The sequence below is a fragment of the Peromyscus eremicus genome, chromosome 15, assembly GCF_949786415.1.
Source record: "Peromyscus eremicus chromosome 15, PerEre_H2_v1, whole genome shotgun sequence".
In the NCBI taxonomy this organism is placed as follows: Eukaryota; Metazoa; Chordata; class Mammalia; order Rodentia; family Cricetidae; genus Peromyscus; species Peromyscus eremicus.
In genome coordinates this window covers 28,191,732-28,207,776 of record NC_081431.1, presented here as the reverse complement: position 1 = coordinate 28,207,776, position 16,045 = coordinate 28,191,732, and the positions used below count along the sequence as shown (strand labels likewise).

The window sequence follows — 16,045 nt, the reverse complement described above, 5'->3', positions numbered from 1 at the left end:
CAAACAAAAGTCCACCCTAGTACCGCTAATGACTCATAAAACCTGCATCCCTGGAGCTTTCTTCCCAGCTTGCAAGCAATTCCACTAGTCTCTTTTCTCCAGCTATTGTTTATGGCCTTTCTAGCAAGGGGCGGGGCCTTGTGAGTGCCCTTCTTTTCAGGAGCTTCCTAAGACTTGCAAGTTTCATTGTCTTCAGTGTCATGAGCTTCTCCCCACAGCATTTCCCTCCCATCTCCCTTCAGGGAGGAATGTTTCAGTGTCTGGGAAATAGCTACACAACAAAAGGACTAATGAATGGTGGGGAATTGTTTCACAGTGAATGGACTCCTGCATTCTTAATGTTCCAGGGAATCAAGACCAAGGCCGTCAAGGAAGATATTTTCACTATAGTAAGCAGTCATTAAACCCTCTCCCTCATTTTAGCACATAAATCATTGTAGAACATAATTTTTAAAACTTATTTTTTATTTTGAATTTATTAAGTTTACAAAAGGGCTAAAAGATTAGTGCTATGAACAACTGCACAACTTTTAACCAGAGTCACAAGTGGTGGAAGTTCTGCCCCTTGTGTTTTACTTCTGTGTTTCTTACTCTGTCCCTGCCATTCTCTCACATGCAGATAAACGTCTATTGCAAATAAAATGTATATATCATAGTACTTAACTCCTACTTTTGCCTACCTCTTAGAAATAAGAATATTCTGATGCATGAACATAATATTATTATACCACACAATATTATCATTAATTAAATAAGACCATATAATAGTATATCTTAAAATCCCCTTATTTATTAGATTTGTCAATCAGTGTTCAGATACTTTCATTTGATCATTATAGCACTGTAGTTCAGCTTTCATTGGAATGGAGCGAAGATTTATTGGGAATGTTGACCTTTCTTCAATTTCACTCAAGCTAAACATTCTGGCAGCGATATTAGTCTGTGATATCAGCCTTTGTACTGCATCAAATCAGGAGCTACAACATATCATGCTGACCTGTAACACTTTGACAAATAGAGCTGTTTGGTAAGTGATAAGTTGATGAATTTCAGAGTTTTCTATTGAAGAATCTTTCTTGAGGGCCCAGTGCCTGGCACTGGTTTACAATCCCAGCATACAGTAGTAAAAGGCGTGAATATAAGGCCATTCCACACTACATACACACTGAGTCTTAAAACTAACAACCAATCAACCAAACAACAGCTCAAAACAGCTATAATTTTCTAGGGTGTCAAGAATGGGAAAAATATTTTGAAGTCTTAGAATGTACTTTTAAGTTACCCCTTATTACATAGTCTCTGTGCTCTTTTATTAAATAAGGTTTATTCCTGGTTTTGGTTAAGTAAGGTTTACTTCTGGTTAATTAGTCTCTCTTGTCATGTATTAAATAAAATTCATCTCTCTTTTAATTATTCCTCATGGTCATATTTTATATATATATATATATATATATATATATATATATATATATATATATAAAACTTTTGGAATAAAATGGAAATAAATTATACCTTTTCAAAGCTCTCCTCATAAAGTCATTATTGAAGTAATTTTGTTTGCATTTGAAGATCCATTTGTGAACTAGTCTAATAAACATGTTTCCCCATATATTTAACAGATCCTATGATATACAGTTTAAATAACAATAGTTTACTCTCCAGCTTCATAAATATCTATGTCAATATGAAGTTAATGACTTGTGATATTCATGATAGCTAACATGGAAACAAAGAAAAAAATGACAACACAGATACTTTTGACCCAGAAAAGACGAGAGAGCGAGGTCTGGGAGTGTTGGAGCACACGGGTTCTTAGGGGTTTGAGCATCCTTTCTCTCTGAGTGAGGATGGCTGCCCGGGCCCCAGCCCATTTCCCTGGCCCTTGTAGACGGTATTGGTAGGAGGTGCAGGGACCACAGAAAATCTCCTTGGCCAGCTTTGTGTCCCAGAGGAAGAGGGAGAGCAGGCTGGGTTTGACACCTAACTCCGAAGCAATTTCATCCATGTAGTCGATGAACTGTACTCGACGAGAATCTCTGAAGTTGTTTGTAAAGCTGGAGTGAGAGCAGAAAGACAGGAAACATCAGATTTCAGTCACTAGTGTTCCCCCAAGTTTCCAGTAGAGTTTGCTTCTGCTTGCTTGTTGATTTATTGATTTTACACGATTATTAAATCTTAATGTCATACCTTTGCTTCAACTCCCTTAGCATACTATGACCTCTTAATACATGATACAAAACCCTGAAGACTTTAAAGCTCTCAAGTACCCAGCAGAGTGACTGACATATATAAAGAGGAAACACTGAATGACCGGATGAAGTTTTTATCTGGATTTCCCTTCTAGATACAGAATCCAGTTCCATAGTATGAATTAAATTAGCAAGGAATATATAAGTCACAGTGTATGAAACTCCATTGATCACTTCAAGTTTCCAAGCTATATAAACCATCTTCTCCATATGTTAATTCTGTACACAAATTCTTCCTTTGAATATTCCTAGATAATAATAAGTCACTATTTTTAGAGGACCAAATATTTGAAAAATTAAAAGCATCTCTGCAAGCAGGCACAGTGGCACATACTTTAAGTTCCAATACTTAGGAACTTCAAGGAAGTTCAAGGTCAGCCTGGGCTATATAGTGAGTTCAAGGCTAGCTTAGGCTATAATATCAGTCCCTATCTCCAAACCATACCATACCATACCATACCATACCATACCATACCATACCATACCATACCAAACCAGAAACCACTCTGTTGAATCATTCTTGGGTAAAAGAGACACAAAATAGAAAGTGTCACAATTTAAAAAATACTGAAACTTTTCAAAATGTTGGGAGGAGATAAATTTGTGTCATATAAGATACGCATAATAAAAAGTGAAAGAAAGTAGGCAAATAAGTTAGAAAGAAATGTTAAAATAAGGCTAAGGAGAGCAGTACTAAGGCATTTATTACCAAACTCACAGCTGCAAGGGGAGAACAGTCATTATTGGTCTTGCCCAACATTGAATCTTAATGACTGTCAATATCTACCTGCCAGGCAAACTATGTCCCCTGGTACAGTAGCAACAAGACTGTTGTGGGGGTAACCAATCATCCTATGATTGGTTGGGATCTGATGGGATCTGAGGCTTGCTTCACAGGAAGAAATTCATGACTCATACTATAAACCCAGTAAAAACCCCATGACTGCAAAGTTTTTGGGCAGTAGGAGAGAATTTACTATTGTGTAGCTAAGTTTGTGTGACTCCAAACCGCCTTCTAAATATTTATGTTTATATTCATTAAAAAATGCTACTACTCTCGGCCTTAATTGAACAGTTTCTCTTTGTAACGAGTGATGATGAATTCAGAGCCTCATGGTGCTGAGGATAAATGATAGCTAAGTGTTCAGCCCTACACAGGGCATTTGTACTACCCACGCTAAGGTTCAGAGAATATCAAGGAAGAGAGGGAGGAAAGAATGCAAAGCCAGAAGACGAAGAGAAGGGCTGCAAAGTGCTGTCTTCTGGGTGTCACAAACCCTTCTTTGCTCTGCCATTTAAGTTTCTTTGCAATTATACAGGGTTACATAAGTGCCTTTTCACGCAAGTATGTATGTACTTTGAGCGTGTGACTCCCTGACCTCACTACCCTTCACTTTACTTCCCCACACTGCCATTAGTCCCCACAGTCACCCAGATTCATTTGTTTCTATTTTCATGTCACCAGTACAGATTATTTTATGTATCTATAGTGTCTAGGGCCCACAAATGAGAGAAAAGTGCAATACAACATCTTTTTAATTTATATCCATGTTCTTGCAAATGATAAAACTTATTTTTGCTTAGGACTAAAACTCCATTGTGAATATAATGCGCAGTTTTTGCTATCCCCTGGATATCTGCATTGTTTCTCTAACCTAGCTACTGTGAATAGGGATGCAATAAATACTGATGTGCAGTTTGACTTTGTGATGTGTTGACCCGTAGTCTTTGGGTAAACACTGAGAAGTGGTATATCTGGTAGGTCTATGTTTAGTTTTTTTTTTTTTTGAACCTCTGTTCTTTTTTCCACAGTGGGAAATAAGAATTGCATTCTACTTATCATGTAGACTTGATGTTGTGTGGTTATTTAACCTGTCATGTCAGATTCATGTTCCACAATCAGACCCGTGTTTAAAAAAACTCAGCATGATATCACTGAACTAAGATGATCTCATTAGGGCTCATGCAGGTGCTGACTATAAAAACAAAATCAAATATCCCCCTCTGAACAGGTTTTGTTTATTTTAACAAAAAATTAGATTTCTTACTCTTCGGTCATTTTTTGTCTTTTTCTGTTGATGTCAGCCATCATGTCTTTCTTTGAGGGCAACTTTTTCAGTCCTGAGAAAACAAGATACAGACATTGGAGGGTTGACATGAGGACCAAAGTATACAAATAAACAAAAAGAATGCTTTTGAAATAGAATAGAATCATCAGGCCTCTATAAAGTTTCTAATCAAAGCCTTATGTTTAATGAATTTCAAAGGAAGAGAATTTTCTTTCCATCACCATGCCCAGGATGTCAGTTAGGGAATTCAGCTTTCCCTTTAAGATAAATAGATGTTTAATTTCTTCTTAGTTTAAATGTACACTTAACATCCCTGAGTACTATGAATGCTCTAAACATGTCTTACAGTCTTCCAAAGGTCCCCAAACTATCCTGGGACCTGACTCAAAGTTTCTCTTATCTGATCATAGCTTAGCACTGAGCTTACATCCCAAACACAATTTTTCTGTCTTTTGAGTTAAGAACACCTCTTAGTTTTCATTGTGTATTCTGAAAGTATACACTGAGGGAAAATGCCCCCAAACTGCAATAACTACATTTTGAAAGGAGAGCAAGTAATTGCATACAGAAATTCTGTATGTGTGAATGTGTCAGGGACAAGGAAGCTACAACAAACAGAACGTTAAACAACACTAGGGAGGCAGGACAAAGAGGAGTAGGCATGCTGCTTAGAAATGATCTGCCTTGTTGCTTCGCCAGGTGTCACATATCTGTTAGTATCTGGAAAAATATGGCCTATGCACAAGTACCCTCAAATATTTCAAAATACATTTCAAATATGAGTGTGCAAAGCATGAAAGGAACAGAATTGGAGAATTGAAAGGTCATGTAGGACTTTAAATTACTACTGTACACATATGCACATCTTGTGAAACATCACTTATTCTTCTACAAATATACCAAATGGAAATCTGCATATACTCAATGAAGTACATGTGCAGGTTTGTCCAGGCATCATTTGTTTTATAATAATTCTATAAAAACACTGCAAGGCAACTCTCCCGAAACTGACTTTGATTTCATTCTACTAGCAAATTTGTTTTGCCCAGAAGCATCAATTTGGGTAAAGACTTGGGAAACAAATCAAGAATATGATTGGAGTTGGTCAGCAGAGTAAAATGACTTCACTACATTTCTGAGATGTGTCCTAAGTGGTTTGTCTCTTGTTTGTTTTCCAACCTAATTTATGTTTCCATAAAACCTCTCCCTAAGTTAGTTTTCTGCTGAAAAGTAGCAGATGATTTAAAATAAAACCTCATTACAATTTTCTTGGTTTTATAATTTTTATTATTTGGGTGTTGTCATTTTTAGTAGAATTCTCTTAAAAATGAAATATCATCCTTCAGAAGAACCCAAAGTGGTTTATTTAATTAAATTAATTTACTTATTTTAATTCTTTTGTTTTTTGTTTGTTTTTTTTTCCCAGGAGCTGAGGACCGAACCCAGGACCTTGTGCTTGCTAGGCAAGCACTCTACCACTGAGCTTTATCCCCAAGCCTTCTTTTGGTTTTTCAAGACAGGGTTTTTGTACATAGCTCTATCTGTTCTGGAACTCACTCTGTAGACCAGGCTGGCCTCGAACTCGCAGAGACCTACCTGCACCACCGCCTGGCTGTAGTAGTTTATTTTTAATGGTGAAATTTCAGACAATTTGATATAATGAGAGCAATCAACAGAAGACCTCTTGGTGACTTTTAAATCACAGAGCATTTGGAACATTCTGAATTCGTGGGAAGATCAGCACATACCTGTGAACACACGCACAACCCATCGGCTTTGGAGCTCTGAGGTAGGAATGATGGCTCCAGCAGGCTGGAGGATGCCAATGAAAGCTAGGGTTGGCTTCTCCAACTCGGGAGGGAAAACAAACTTAAACATGGAGTACTGGCTATCCAGGATGGTCGGGTCATCATTCAGGAAAGGGAAGGACAACGTGTAGCCTGTGGCAAAGATGGCAACGTCTATGCTCTCCTCAGTTCCGTCCTCAAAGATGGCCGATGTTGAAGTGAACTCTTTCACGTTTGGTTTTATCTGCACTTTTCCAGTAATGATACGGTTTGGCAGGTCGTCACTGAGAACTATTCGGTGGTCAAGAATTCTGTATCAAGAGATGAGTATACAACTTCTTAATGAAAAGGTAGTATAGGCAAAAGCTTTGGAAATGGTTGCGTAGCTCCAATAATTGTTATTCTGCTTTTTCACATCCTTAGAAGGCAATGTAGCTCATTAGTAAAGTCCTGGTTTTCTGATTCAGAACTGAACCCTGATGCTTGCTCAGTCTCTTACCCATTGGGAGACCTTTGGATAAACCATGAGACACTTTAATTTCGCTTTCTTAATTAGTAGAACACCAATAAGGATACAACACCATGTAAGATTTGTTAATACATACTAAATTTCTTTAGATAATAATATTTTTACAAGGAATAAAGTGTATTAATTGTTAATTGAGACAAAGATTCACTATATAGCCCTAGCTGGCCTGGAACTCATTTTGTAGCTCAGGTAGCTCTTGTACTCACAGAGATCTACCTGTCTCAGCCTCCCAAGTGATTGAATTAAATGTGTATGCTACAAAGTATTTTAATTTTTGATGTATTTATTTGTTCTTGATACTAGGTAAACTCAGGTGACATTAACTAGTCATTAATATTTTCTTGCATTTATTGACTTATTACATTTAATGACTTATTTACTGACTTACTTGTGTGTGTGTGTGTGTGTGTGTGTGTGTGTGTGTGTGTGTGTGAGCATGTAGAGGTCAGAGGACAACTTGTGGAAGCTGATTCTCTCCTTCTACCATGTGGGTTCCAGGTTCAGGTTGTCAGACTTGGTGACAAGTGCCTCTATTTGCTGAACTACCCTGCTAGCCCTAGTTGCTAAGATTTTTAAAGACCTAAGGAACGAATCTTCAATGAGAATGTTTGTGATCAGTGACACTGAGACCTTTGGTAAATTTCAGTTTAAGGTTTGAGCCATGAATTAGTAGCAGAGAGTCACATTCCCAGGGTACATTAGTACAAAAGTAATATTATTAAACCTATTTCACAGGTTGTGGATAATTTCTCCATAAAAAGGAACTTGTAGCCATACATATGATTCAAGTTAAGCAAAAAACTATGTATGCATTCTTCTAGATATCTGTTAATATTGATTTTATGTTTTCACTAATTCAAACCTTTATTATATTTTTCCTGGAATTTAAAAAAATTTACATTTATTTACTTATCTGTATGTGTGCACATCAAGCGCACCACAGTGTGTGTGCTGAGGTCAGAGAGTAACTTGTGGGAGTCAGTTCTCTCTTTCCATCATGTAGAGCCTGCGGATCAAATTCAGGTCGTCAGGGGTGGGAGCAGGTGCCTTTACCCACTGAGCCATCTCTCCAGCTATGGGATTTGAAATTTTAATGCAGGGAGCTACTTAAGATGAAAACAAAACAGGACAGATGGTGACACCGAGTTTTAGATGTCTTATGGAGAAAAGAAGAAGAAAATAGAAGAAAAGTAGCCATAAACTTGGAAGGACCAGAGAAGGAAGACATGGGATCAGAGAACTAGGTCAGGCCTGAAAACTGGCTGGTGTTGAGTGAGGCAAGAGAAAAAAGCTAAGAATTCTCAGGTTCAGAAGGAGTTTGGGAAAGATGTCTATAAACATTGCAATTTTCAGTGATGAGGGCTAGGGTGGCTGAGGCTGGGAGTCATGCAAATGGGATAGGACAGAAAGGCAGTTCAGGTGAAGAGGTCAAAGGCCATGAGGTTGTTGTATGTGGATAATGAATTGTCCTGGATGGTGATGGGTCTGAAGGTAAGCACGGAGTCAGAGTTTTTAATTTAGAGAGTGAATGTGAAGTAGTCAACAGAAGATGGCAAGAAACCAGGAGGATGTGGCAAGTTGACCTTGTACGAATTTCAAATAAGACAAGTTTTGAAGTCTCTACTTCCCCACTCCGCACCATTTTTCATCTACCGTAGTAGGATAACAAAGAACCCTCAGTAGGAAGGAAATAATTTGGATATTCCCCATAAGGTCAAATGCCATGAGGAATTAATGGTATCATTTATCCCATTCATGTATTTACAGGTTTAGTTGATTAGTCTAACAGCTTAGATATTGTCTGCTTGAAATTCCGAACTTTACCTGTGTTGAGGCAGCAGTCCGTAATTGGCATGGTTAAACCTCAAGTTTAACTTGTTCTCTATCTGTCTGTTGATCAGGTACGTGGGGCAGACCTTTCGGACAGCTCTGTTATAACGCGTGAAGAGTGTAGCGTCCATAGGATTCCCGTGATCCCAAACCCGGTTCCAAATCCACGCCCCTCGTCTTGTGCTGAGGAAAACCTTCAAGAGAGGAGTGGTCACCTAGTAAGTATTTAGCTGCTAATCACTCTGGTCTTATAGATCCTTGGAGTATTTTTTTTTAATTGTCAAGGGAATGGAATTAACTTCTCATATTGCCTTGTCCAACTAGCCAGATTCCTTTCCCTGCCCCTTCTTTATAAAGAGATTCAGTGACTGAGAGTCATTTTGTCATGGGCCTACTCTCCTTGTGGTGTTTGCTCCAGCTGTGTTAGATGTGTGGAGTATCTGAGGTCCCCAAATATGGGAAAAACCCCACAACAACACAGTAGGTTATGTTGAGTGTTATCAGTTCACATTCAGATTCCATGTAAGCTCTTTCAGATGAAATTTTTAAAGTGATAGAGAAACATGTGAATAGAACATTTGAGATGAAAACAAGTCAGATATAGAAACCCACACTGGGATTTTCTCACTTTTACAACTAAAAAATTACAAACAAAATGCTTGCAGGGCAAAAGAAGGAAATACACATTTTGATAAGTGTTTTGTTCTATTTTGTGTCATTTAACAAGACTTTGAAAAGAAAACTTTTTATCGGTGTTAACAACCACTAGAGTGATGCCATTGTCATGGAGGTCTGTGACTCATGTATCTCAGAATCGTGACATGATTAACATATTTTACAAAAAATATTCAAGTTTGGAAATCTTGTGTTTCTTATAAAGTATGAATCAAAATAAAAAACCTAATTTTGAATTGTAGGAATGACCTTCTATGCTCAGCAATATTCACTACAAAGGAATGATTGTTTCTTTTCCCCTACTTCTTATTTGGTCATAGTCAGTGGAGACCATGGAATTTTTCCTTTTTCACACCACCTTCACATACATATCAGCAATCTATTTTAAACACTCAGATTTGTGTTGATTGCTCTTTAAACTTCATTTCTAATATGAAAACAGGGTCTTCTGTAAAATTCACTTCGTTTTGAAATTTCCCATTTAGCTACCTATGGTTAATTCTAAGTTATCTGACTCTAGTTAGATTATTACTTCCACAGCTCCAGTTTGTTATGGACTTGGAGTATTGTCGTTTTGGAAGTCTTTATTTTTTTATTCATATATACTCGGCAGAAAAACATGCCCTTGTGGTCCAAATGAGAACATCCCTGCTAAAGCCAGAGAAAGTCTAGTCTCATGTTCTCTGCAAGTATCAAGGTTACCCCCAAGAGAGAATCAGGGTAGGACACCAAACCTGTTCAGCGACACGACTGATCTCGCTTGCCACATCTGCTCCAGAATTCCCAATGCCAACCACGACCACTCTCTTCCCCTCAAAGTTGCCTGGGTGCTTGTACTCCCAGCTGTGGAGATGGCTGCCTTGGAACTTGGTGATTCCTGTGAAGGAAGAGTCACATCCCCCAAGTCACAAGCAGAAGTGGAAAACATTGGTTGGTAAATGTCATTCATCACATGAAGTTCACGTTACTTAATTCTCTCCTTTATACTTGGACTTTACATGCCACGAATACAGACTATTCTCATCTAAGGAACAGAGCATTAGTGACTGTATGGCTGAAAACAAAATTGGAGCAGATTTTTCAAAGTAGCCAATAAGAAGATACTCGTTTAAGACTGACTCAGTGTGTTAACTCTTTGTCACTTTATAATGTTATTATATTTTTCTAATTTTCTGTTCAGACATATGAGACTATTTCTTCACTTTTCATAACTCTTTGTTTATAAAATTTGTAAAGGTCCTTAGCAATGTGCATCAGTGTTATCCAAAAGCAATTGATTGCCAATCACATATGCAGTTTTAAACTTCCCAGAAGCCCAGAAGTGCTGAGAATGATAGTAATTTTAACTCCATATTTATCATATCCTGTAGGCAGAAGGTTATGTGGCTGGGTTAGTGTTCTAATCCTTCCCCTGGAAGTCTTGCCTGGCCACAGCAGATGTCCAGTTCATGCTACATATCCCTTATTGCTAGGAGTCTTAGCTGGGGTCATCCTTGTAGATCCTGGGAGTTTCCTTTGCACTAGGTTTCTACCTTGCCCCAAAATGCCCCCCTTTGCCAGTCATCTCTTTCAATACTCTTAATGCCTAGCCAACCAATGACTGGTCCAGCCTGAGACCCAGAGTGAGCCCACCTCTGACACTGCCTGGAGTGCCAGCGCCCAGAAGCTGGACAACTCAGAGACCTAGGATAGCACCAAATATGACTGGCAAAAAAAGTCAATGTAATGATGCCTAACAGTATTCTGCTATACTCATAGATTGCTGCCTGGCCCAATTGTCATCAGAAAGACTTCAGCCAGCAACTGATGAAAACAGATGCAGAGACCCACAGCCAAACATTAGGCGGACTTCAGGTCCTGTGCAACAGGGAGAGAAAGGATTGTAGAAGCCAGAGGGGTCAAGACATCACACAGAATCAACTAACCCCGGGCTTGTAGAGGCTCACAGAGACTGAACCGACAACCAGGGAGCCTGCATGGGACTGACCTGGGCCCTCCGCATATATGTTACAGTTGTGTAGCTTGGTCCTCTTGTGGAACTCCTAACAGTGGGAACAGGGGCTGTCTCTGACTATTTTGCTGGCATTTGGGGCCCTTTCCCTCCTACTAGATTTCCTTGTCCAGTCTTAATATGAGGGGAGGTGCTTAGTCTTACTGCAACTTGATATGCCACACTTTGTTGATATCCATGGGAGGCCTGCCTTTTCTGAATAGAAATGGAGGAGTGGAGCCGGGCGGTGGTGGCGCACGCCTTTAATCCCAGCACTCGGGAGGCAGAGCCAGGCGGATCTCTGTGAGTTCGAGGCCAGCCTGGACTACCAAGTGAGTCCCAGGAAAGGCGCAAAGCTACACAGAGAAACCCTGTCTCGAAAAACCAAAAAAAAAAAAAAAAAAAAAAAAAGAAAGAAATGGAGGAGTGGATGGTGGCAGGGGGGCAGAGGTTGGGGAGGAGGGCAAAGGTAAAGAAGAGGTAGGAGAAGAGACTGGGAGAAAAGGAAGAAAGGGGAAACTGTGGTTGGGATGTAAAAATAAATCAATACATTAATTAATTTAAAAGAGATTAGAATCCTAAGAGTCTTCTCGCACACACACCAGAGAAATACCTGGGAAATCCTGTAAAGGAAAATGCCTCTGGTTGTAGTGTCCACTGCAGACCATGATCCCATCAAAGATATAAGTTTTCTGCACCTCATCAGCTTCCACCACAACATCCCACTGGCCAGAGGATGAAAAATCAGGGCGCTTCCTTATACTGCACACCTTTGTCTAGGAAACAAGGAACAAAGCCTGAGTTCTAGGACATTTTTGTCCATTTTTAGTTTTTCTGTAGAATTTTGTGTTTAAGTTGGGAAAGTAGTTCTATGCATGGCTCCTGGGTGGTTAGGAGTTGTGTGCACATAAAGTTCCTAAAATGACTATTTCCCAAATATTATGGTTTCTTAGAGCACAAAGTACATTGTTTCTTATTTCCTATGACCTGTATTTTTATTTTACAAAAATTAGCCAAAAATTGGAATTCAGTTTCCAGCTGGGACTGTGTTCATCTGGTAGGGTATATAAGACAAATATGTCTTCACTATTCATGAGAGTGACAGAGACATGGATGGGAAATGCAGACTGAAAATGTGCCCCAGCTGGCTCTGACAGTACACACTTTGCCTAGACCAATGAGCAGGTGGTGGGCGGGGTTTCACTTCTTACCTGGAACTGGATGTGTTTCATCAGCCCGAAGTGCCTGGCATACATCCTGAGATACTCCATCATTTTGGTGTTGTGCATGTAGTTGGGGTAATGGTCAGGGACGGGGTAGTCACTGAAGCCTGTCATCTCCTTGGACGTATTGCAGGTCAAAGATTTGTATATCCCAGGCATTCCACTTTCTGGTGTCTCCTGTAGGAAACAAACCAACCCTTGGCTTCCAGATGTGTTAGGGGCTACCAGAACTGTGGTGTTTGGTATACTTTTCTTTGAAAAGTCATGATTTGGTTTTGTGATAGTAACTCATCAGGATGAGGGTGTTAGGCCCATTTCCTGATGAGGGTTCTCTTGCTATAATTCTATTTATAGTGACTGACTCTGTGGTAGGAATAATTATTTTGCAACAGCAAACCAAGAGCAGGCTCCAAGAATGCCCACAAACTGAGACAAGATTAGAAAAATAGCTCAAAGAGGGTTTGGAAGGGAGATTCCTAATGGACAAAATCTACCTCACAATGGAAGGGATTTTGTTTAAGAGAAGTTAGTAGAGAATGCAATGCTTATCTGCTTTGGGACAAAAAAAAAAAGTCATGCAAACATGGGGTATATTAAAGTATAAAGAAATAATAATGGGGACAATAAGATAAATGTGGTGAGTTCGTAAGAACTGCTTTTAATGATCATGTGTTATGCTTCACTAAGACACAGCAGCGTTAAGATTCCTCTTCCACCCTTCTGACTTCTGGAGACACTATGAGATAGACCCACTTCTTTAAGTTATCATGCGTGACAGGGTTTGTAAGGAAGCACACCTTTCTTGGTGGAGACATGTTTTTCCAATAACTAATCAACAACACAAAACAACGCGTAGGGAGATTGTATGATGTGGAAGAAAATGCCACAACTAATAGCGAGTTGGCTAGAGGGACAATAACTTTTACATCTCTTTGAGTTTCAGTACTCCCACGCCAAACTTGCGCATCGATATCTTAAGTGTTATATGTGGGGCTGGTTGTCAGGGACCTGAAACTGAATAGGACTGTGCCTATCCCACAAGGAATTTTAACTTCCTTTAAATATTTATCACTAATTTGGAAAGTACACTTAAATAATTTATGGTATCGGTTTTATTTCTTAGTTGAATAGAAGCAACTCTCATACACATAGATGATGTCATACTCTGAAAATTTAGAAAATTACCTTATATCTCCACAGTCCTCCAATGTCACTGCTTTTTTCAAAACACGTAGGTTCTAGTCCCTCCTCCAAACAGCTCTTGATGGCGCCCAGTCCGCTGACTCCAGCACCAATCACTGCAATTTTCTTTACCGTCATGTCTCTTGAATTAAGAAGAGTTATTTCAAGTGTGCTTTTGAGCAACAAAGCCAAGGCTCATCACTCTGTCAGTGCCCTGCCCCCCTTCATTTTAGCGTTGACATATTTTGGGGCCACAGCTTTAACTGCTTCTATTGTACCTTATGCTATCTTAGCATACACATTCTATTTTAATTATATATTATATAACTCTTTCCCTCCATTTCAGAACACTGTGCACCCACATATTCAACAACAACAGATGGAAAAATCTTCTTAAAATGTACATTTCTATTGAACGTACAGAGATTTTTTTCTTGTCATTACTCCCTAAACAACATAGTCTAAAATCTATTCAGAGAAGTTGGTGAATATTACCAGGAATGAAGACAAGATTTAAAGTATATGGGAGTTTGTGAATTGACTATATGCGTATGTGATCCTATATATGTAAGAAGTGAGCACCTGCAGATTCTGACATCTGTAGAACCAATCACCTGCATATGCAAGGGATGATTGTGTAGTCATTTTGAACAGAACATTTTGTCAAAACAAGATTTGTAATGAATTTCAAGATGATTAATAACCTTATTAAAGAAACACCCCAGATTTTACTATATTGTTAAAGCTTGATTCTAAAAGTCATGCTGTGAAATAATCTGTTTACTCATAGCTAACAAGGTGTACAAATTTTTGTTGGAATGTTGTCCCGAGTCTTAGTGCTGTATTGTCTTTACCTTGTTTTAGTTCTATTATCTACTTGATTTCTTCCCAGTTAGGTCAGATGTACTATATTTAACACCTGCACAGAAATGGAAGAACAATGGAAAGATTGAATAATAATGGGTTCACTCAGTTTGAGGTCTCTTGGGTGATGCTTGTGGGAAAAGACTGTGGTCACCCAGGGACATAGGGTAAAACCAATACCATGGGTCTAAAAAACACGTCACACCTTCCAGCAGATTGGACAGGAAACAGTTAGATGCTGAGGATAGCAAGAGACTAAGTCTTTTTATATTAGCTAAAAATATTTTGGCGGGCTGCCCTTTGTGGTTACAAGGTACCAGACATTGAGTCTTAAGAAACAAATCTAAAAGAGTTACTTTCGTTCTTCAAGAGGGCTGATGTAAGTGTTTACACCATGTAGAAAAACAAGCATTCAGTTTTCTAGGTTTAATAATAAGCACACCTTCCCCATGTTCCTTTGATCCTACACTCACTGTTTTAGGCTCAAATGTAGACTTTAAGCCTTGCTCTGGGCAATCCAATGTTCTCAAGTTTCCTGTAGCCAATGTACCACTAAGTTCCTAACACCAACTATCCATAAAATATTTCCTGGGATCAGTGCCTCTCAGAATACAATCAACAGGACACATTAAGGATTCCTTAGTGGGTTCAGATAAGGTAATTTCTTTTACAGCAGTTGGGGTAGTCACAGATTTATACTGAGTAGGAGTGAAAAAAAAAAACAGGGACTTTTATCTATTCCCATAGTATTCCCCATTAGTTTCATCATCTCAGACATTCCCTGGGGGAATTGTTCTCCATTTCCTTATAACATACTCTCATTATTCTCTTGTGCCCAAATCACTATGAAAAACCAAGTAGCAACAGCAACAAGACCAAGAAAGGAAAGCCCCAGGACCAGACATCATTCCTGGGAATCACAGGTGATGGAACGGCATCTTCTTGCAGGATATTTGTTATGGAGCAAGGAGCTCAACAGGACTCTGCCATACAGTAAGCCATCGCTCTACACACCTGCAATAATCCTGGCAGATGCATGGCTCCTGGGATTCCTGAGTGTGTGAAAGAGTGAGTCTCTGACTCTTATACTTGCACTTGGGCTCTTTTCCTGCTGTTGTCTTGTCCAACTTTGATGTGATAGTTCTATCTTATTATATTTTACTTGTTATGTTTTATTGTTATCTCTTTGAAGTTTGCTGTGTTCTAATGAGATAGAGAGGGAGTGGATCTGGTGGAGGAGAGTTGGGGAGGAACTGGGAGGAGTAGAGGGAGGGGAAACAGTAATCAGGGTATATTATGTGAGAAAAGAATCTATTTTCAATGAAAAGAAAAATAGAACAGTAGTTTTAATACGGGGTACACATTGTCCCAGCATCTCTATCTGGTTTCCAAGGCTCTTGGTGAATCAGGCTTCACCTGACTCTTTGGTTCCTGACACCCACCCCTCCCTCAGGCTTGTCAATATTGTGACCATCTTATTTTGGTATCTTTCTGCTGGTTTCTCCTTTTGTGCAGAGATTGTTATCTTTTCCACATACAGCCAACCGTAATTTGCACTGATACTTTCTGTTCTCATAGTTGACAAAACACAGCTTAGAACTTCACTCTGGATTCTAATTTTCCTTTGCTTAACATTTTTTTTTTTTT

The 16,045-nt window shown here is 39.0% G+C and overlaps 1 protein-coding gene across 1 annotated transcript; it reads right to left on the bottom strand.

The window, feature by feature from the left end:
• Window positions 1-1,690: 1,690 nt before the first annotated feature.
• LOC131925675 (flavin-containing monooxygenase 5-like) lies at window positions 1,691-13,672 on the bottom strand. Its single transcript, XM_059281036.1, has 8 exons — window positions 13,538-13,672; window positions 12,341-12,529; window positions 11,743-11,905; window positions 9,874-10,016; window positions 8,459-8,658; window positions 6,067-6,416; window positions 4,298-4,370; window positions 1,691-2,054 (listed from the first exon to the last, which is right to left on the bottom strand). The coding sequence occupies exons 1-8, from the start codon at window positions 13,670-13,672 to the stop codon at window positions 1,691-1,693; spliced, it is 1,617 nt and encodes a 538-aa protein (XP_059137019.1).
• Window positions 13,673-16,045: the final 2,373 nt, after the last annotated feature.

Excerpts from the sequence above, each read along its gene's own strand:
- LOC131925675 (XM_059281036.1), bottom strand. The coding sequence starts at position 13,672 with ATGACGGTAAAGAAAATTGCAGTGATTGGTGCTGGAGTCAGCGGACTG. Across the intron at positions 12,530-13,537 it reads GAGGACTGTGGAGATATAAG|GAGACACCAGAAAGTGGAAT; the intron begins GTAATTTTCTAA and ends TGTTTCCTACAG. Across the intron at positions 8,659-9,873 it reads TCAGTCGTGTCGCTGAACAG|GTTTTCCTCAGCACAAGACG; the intron begins GTTTGGTGTCCT and ends CCTCTCTTGAAG.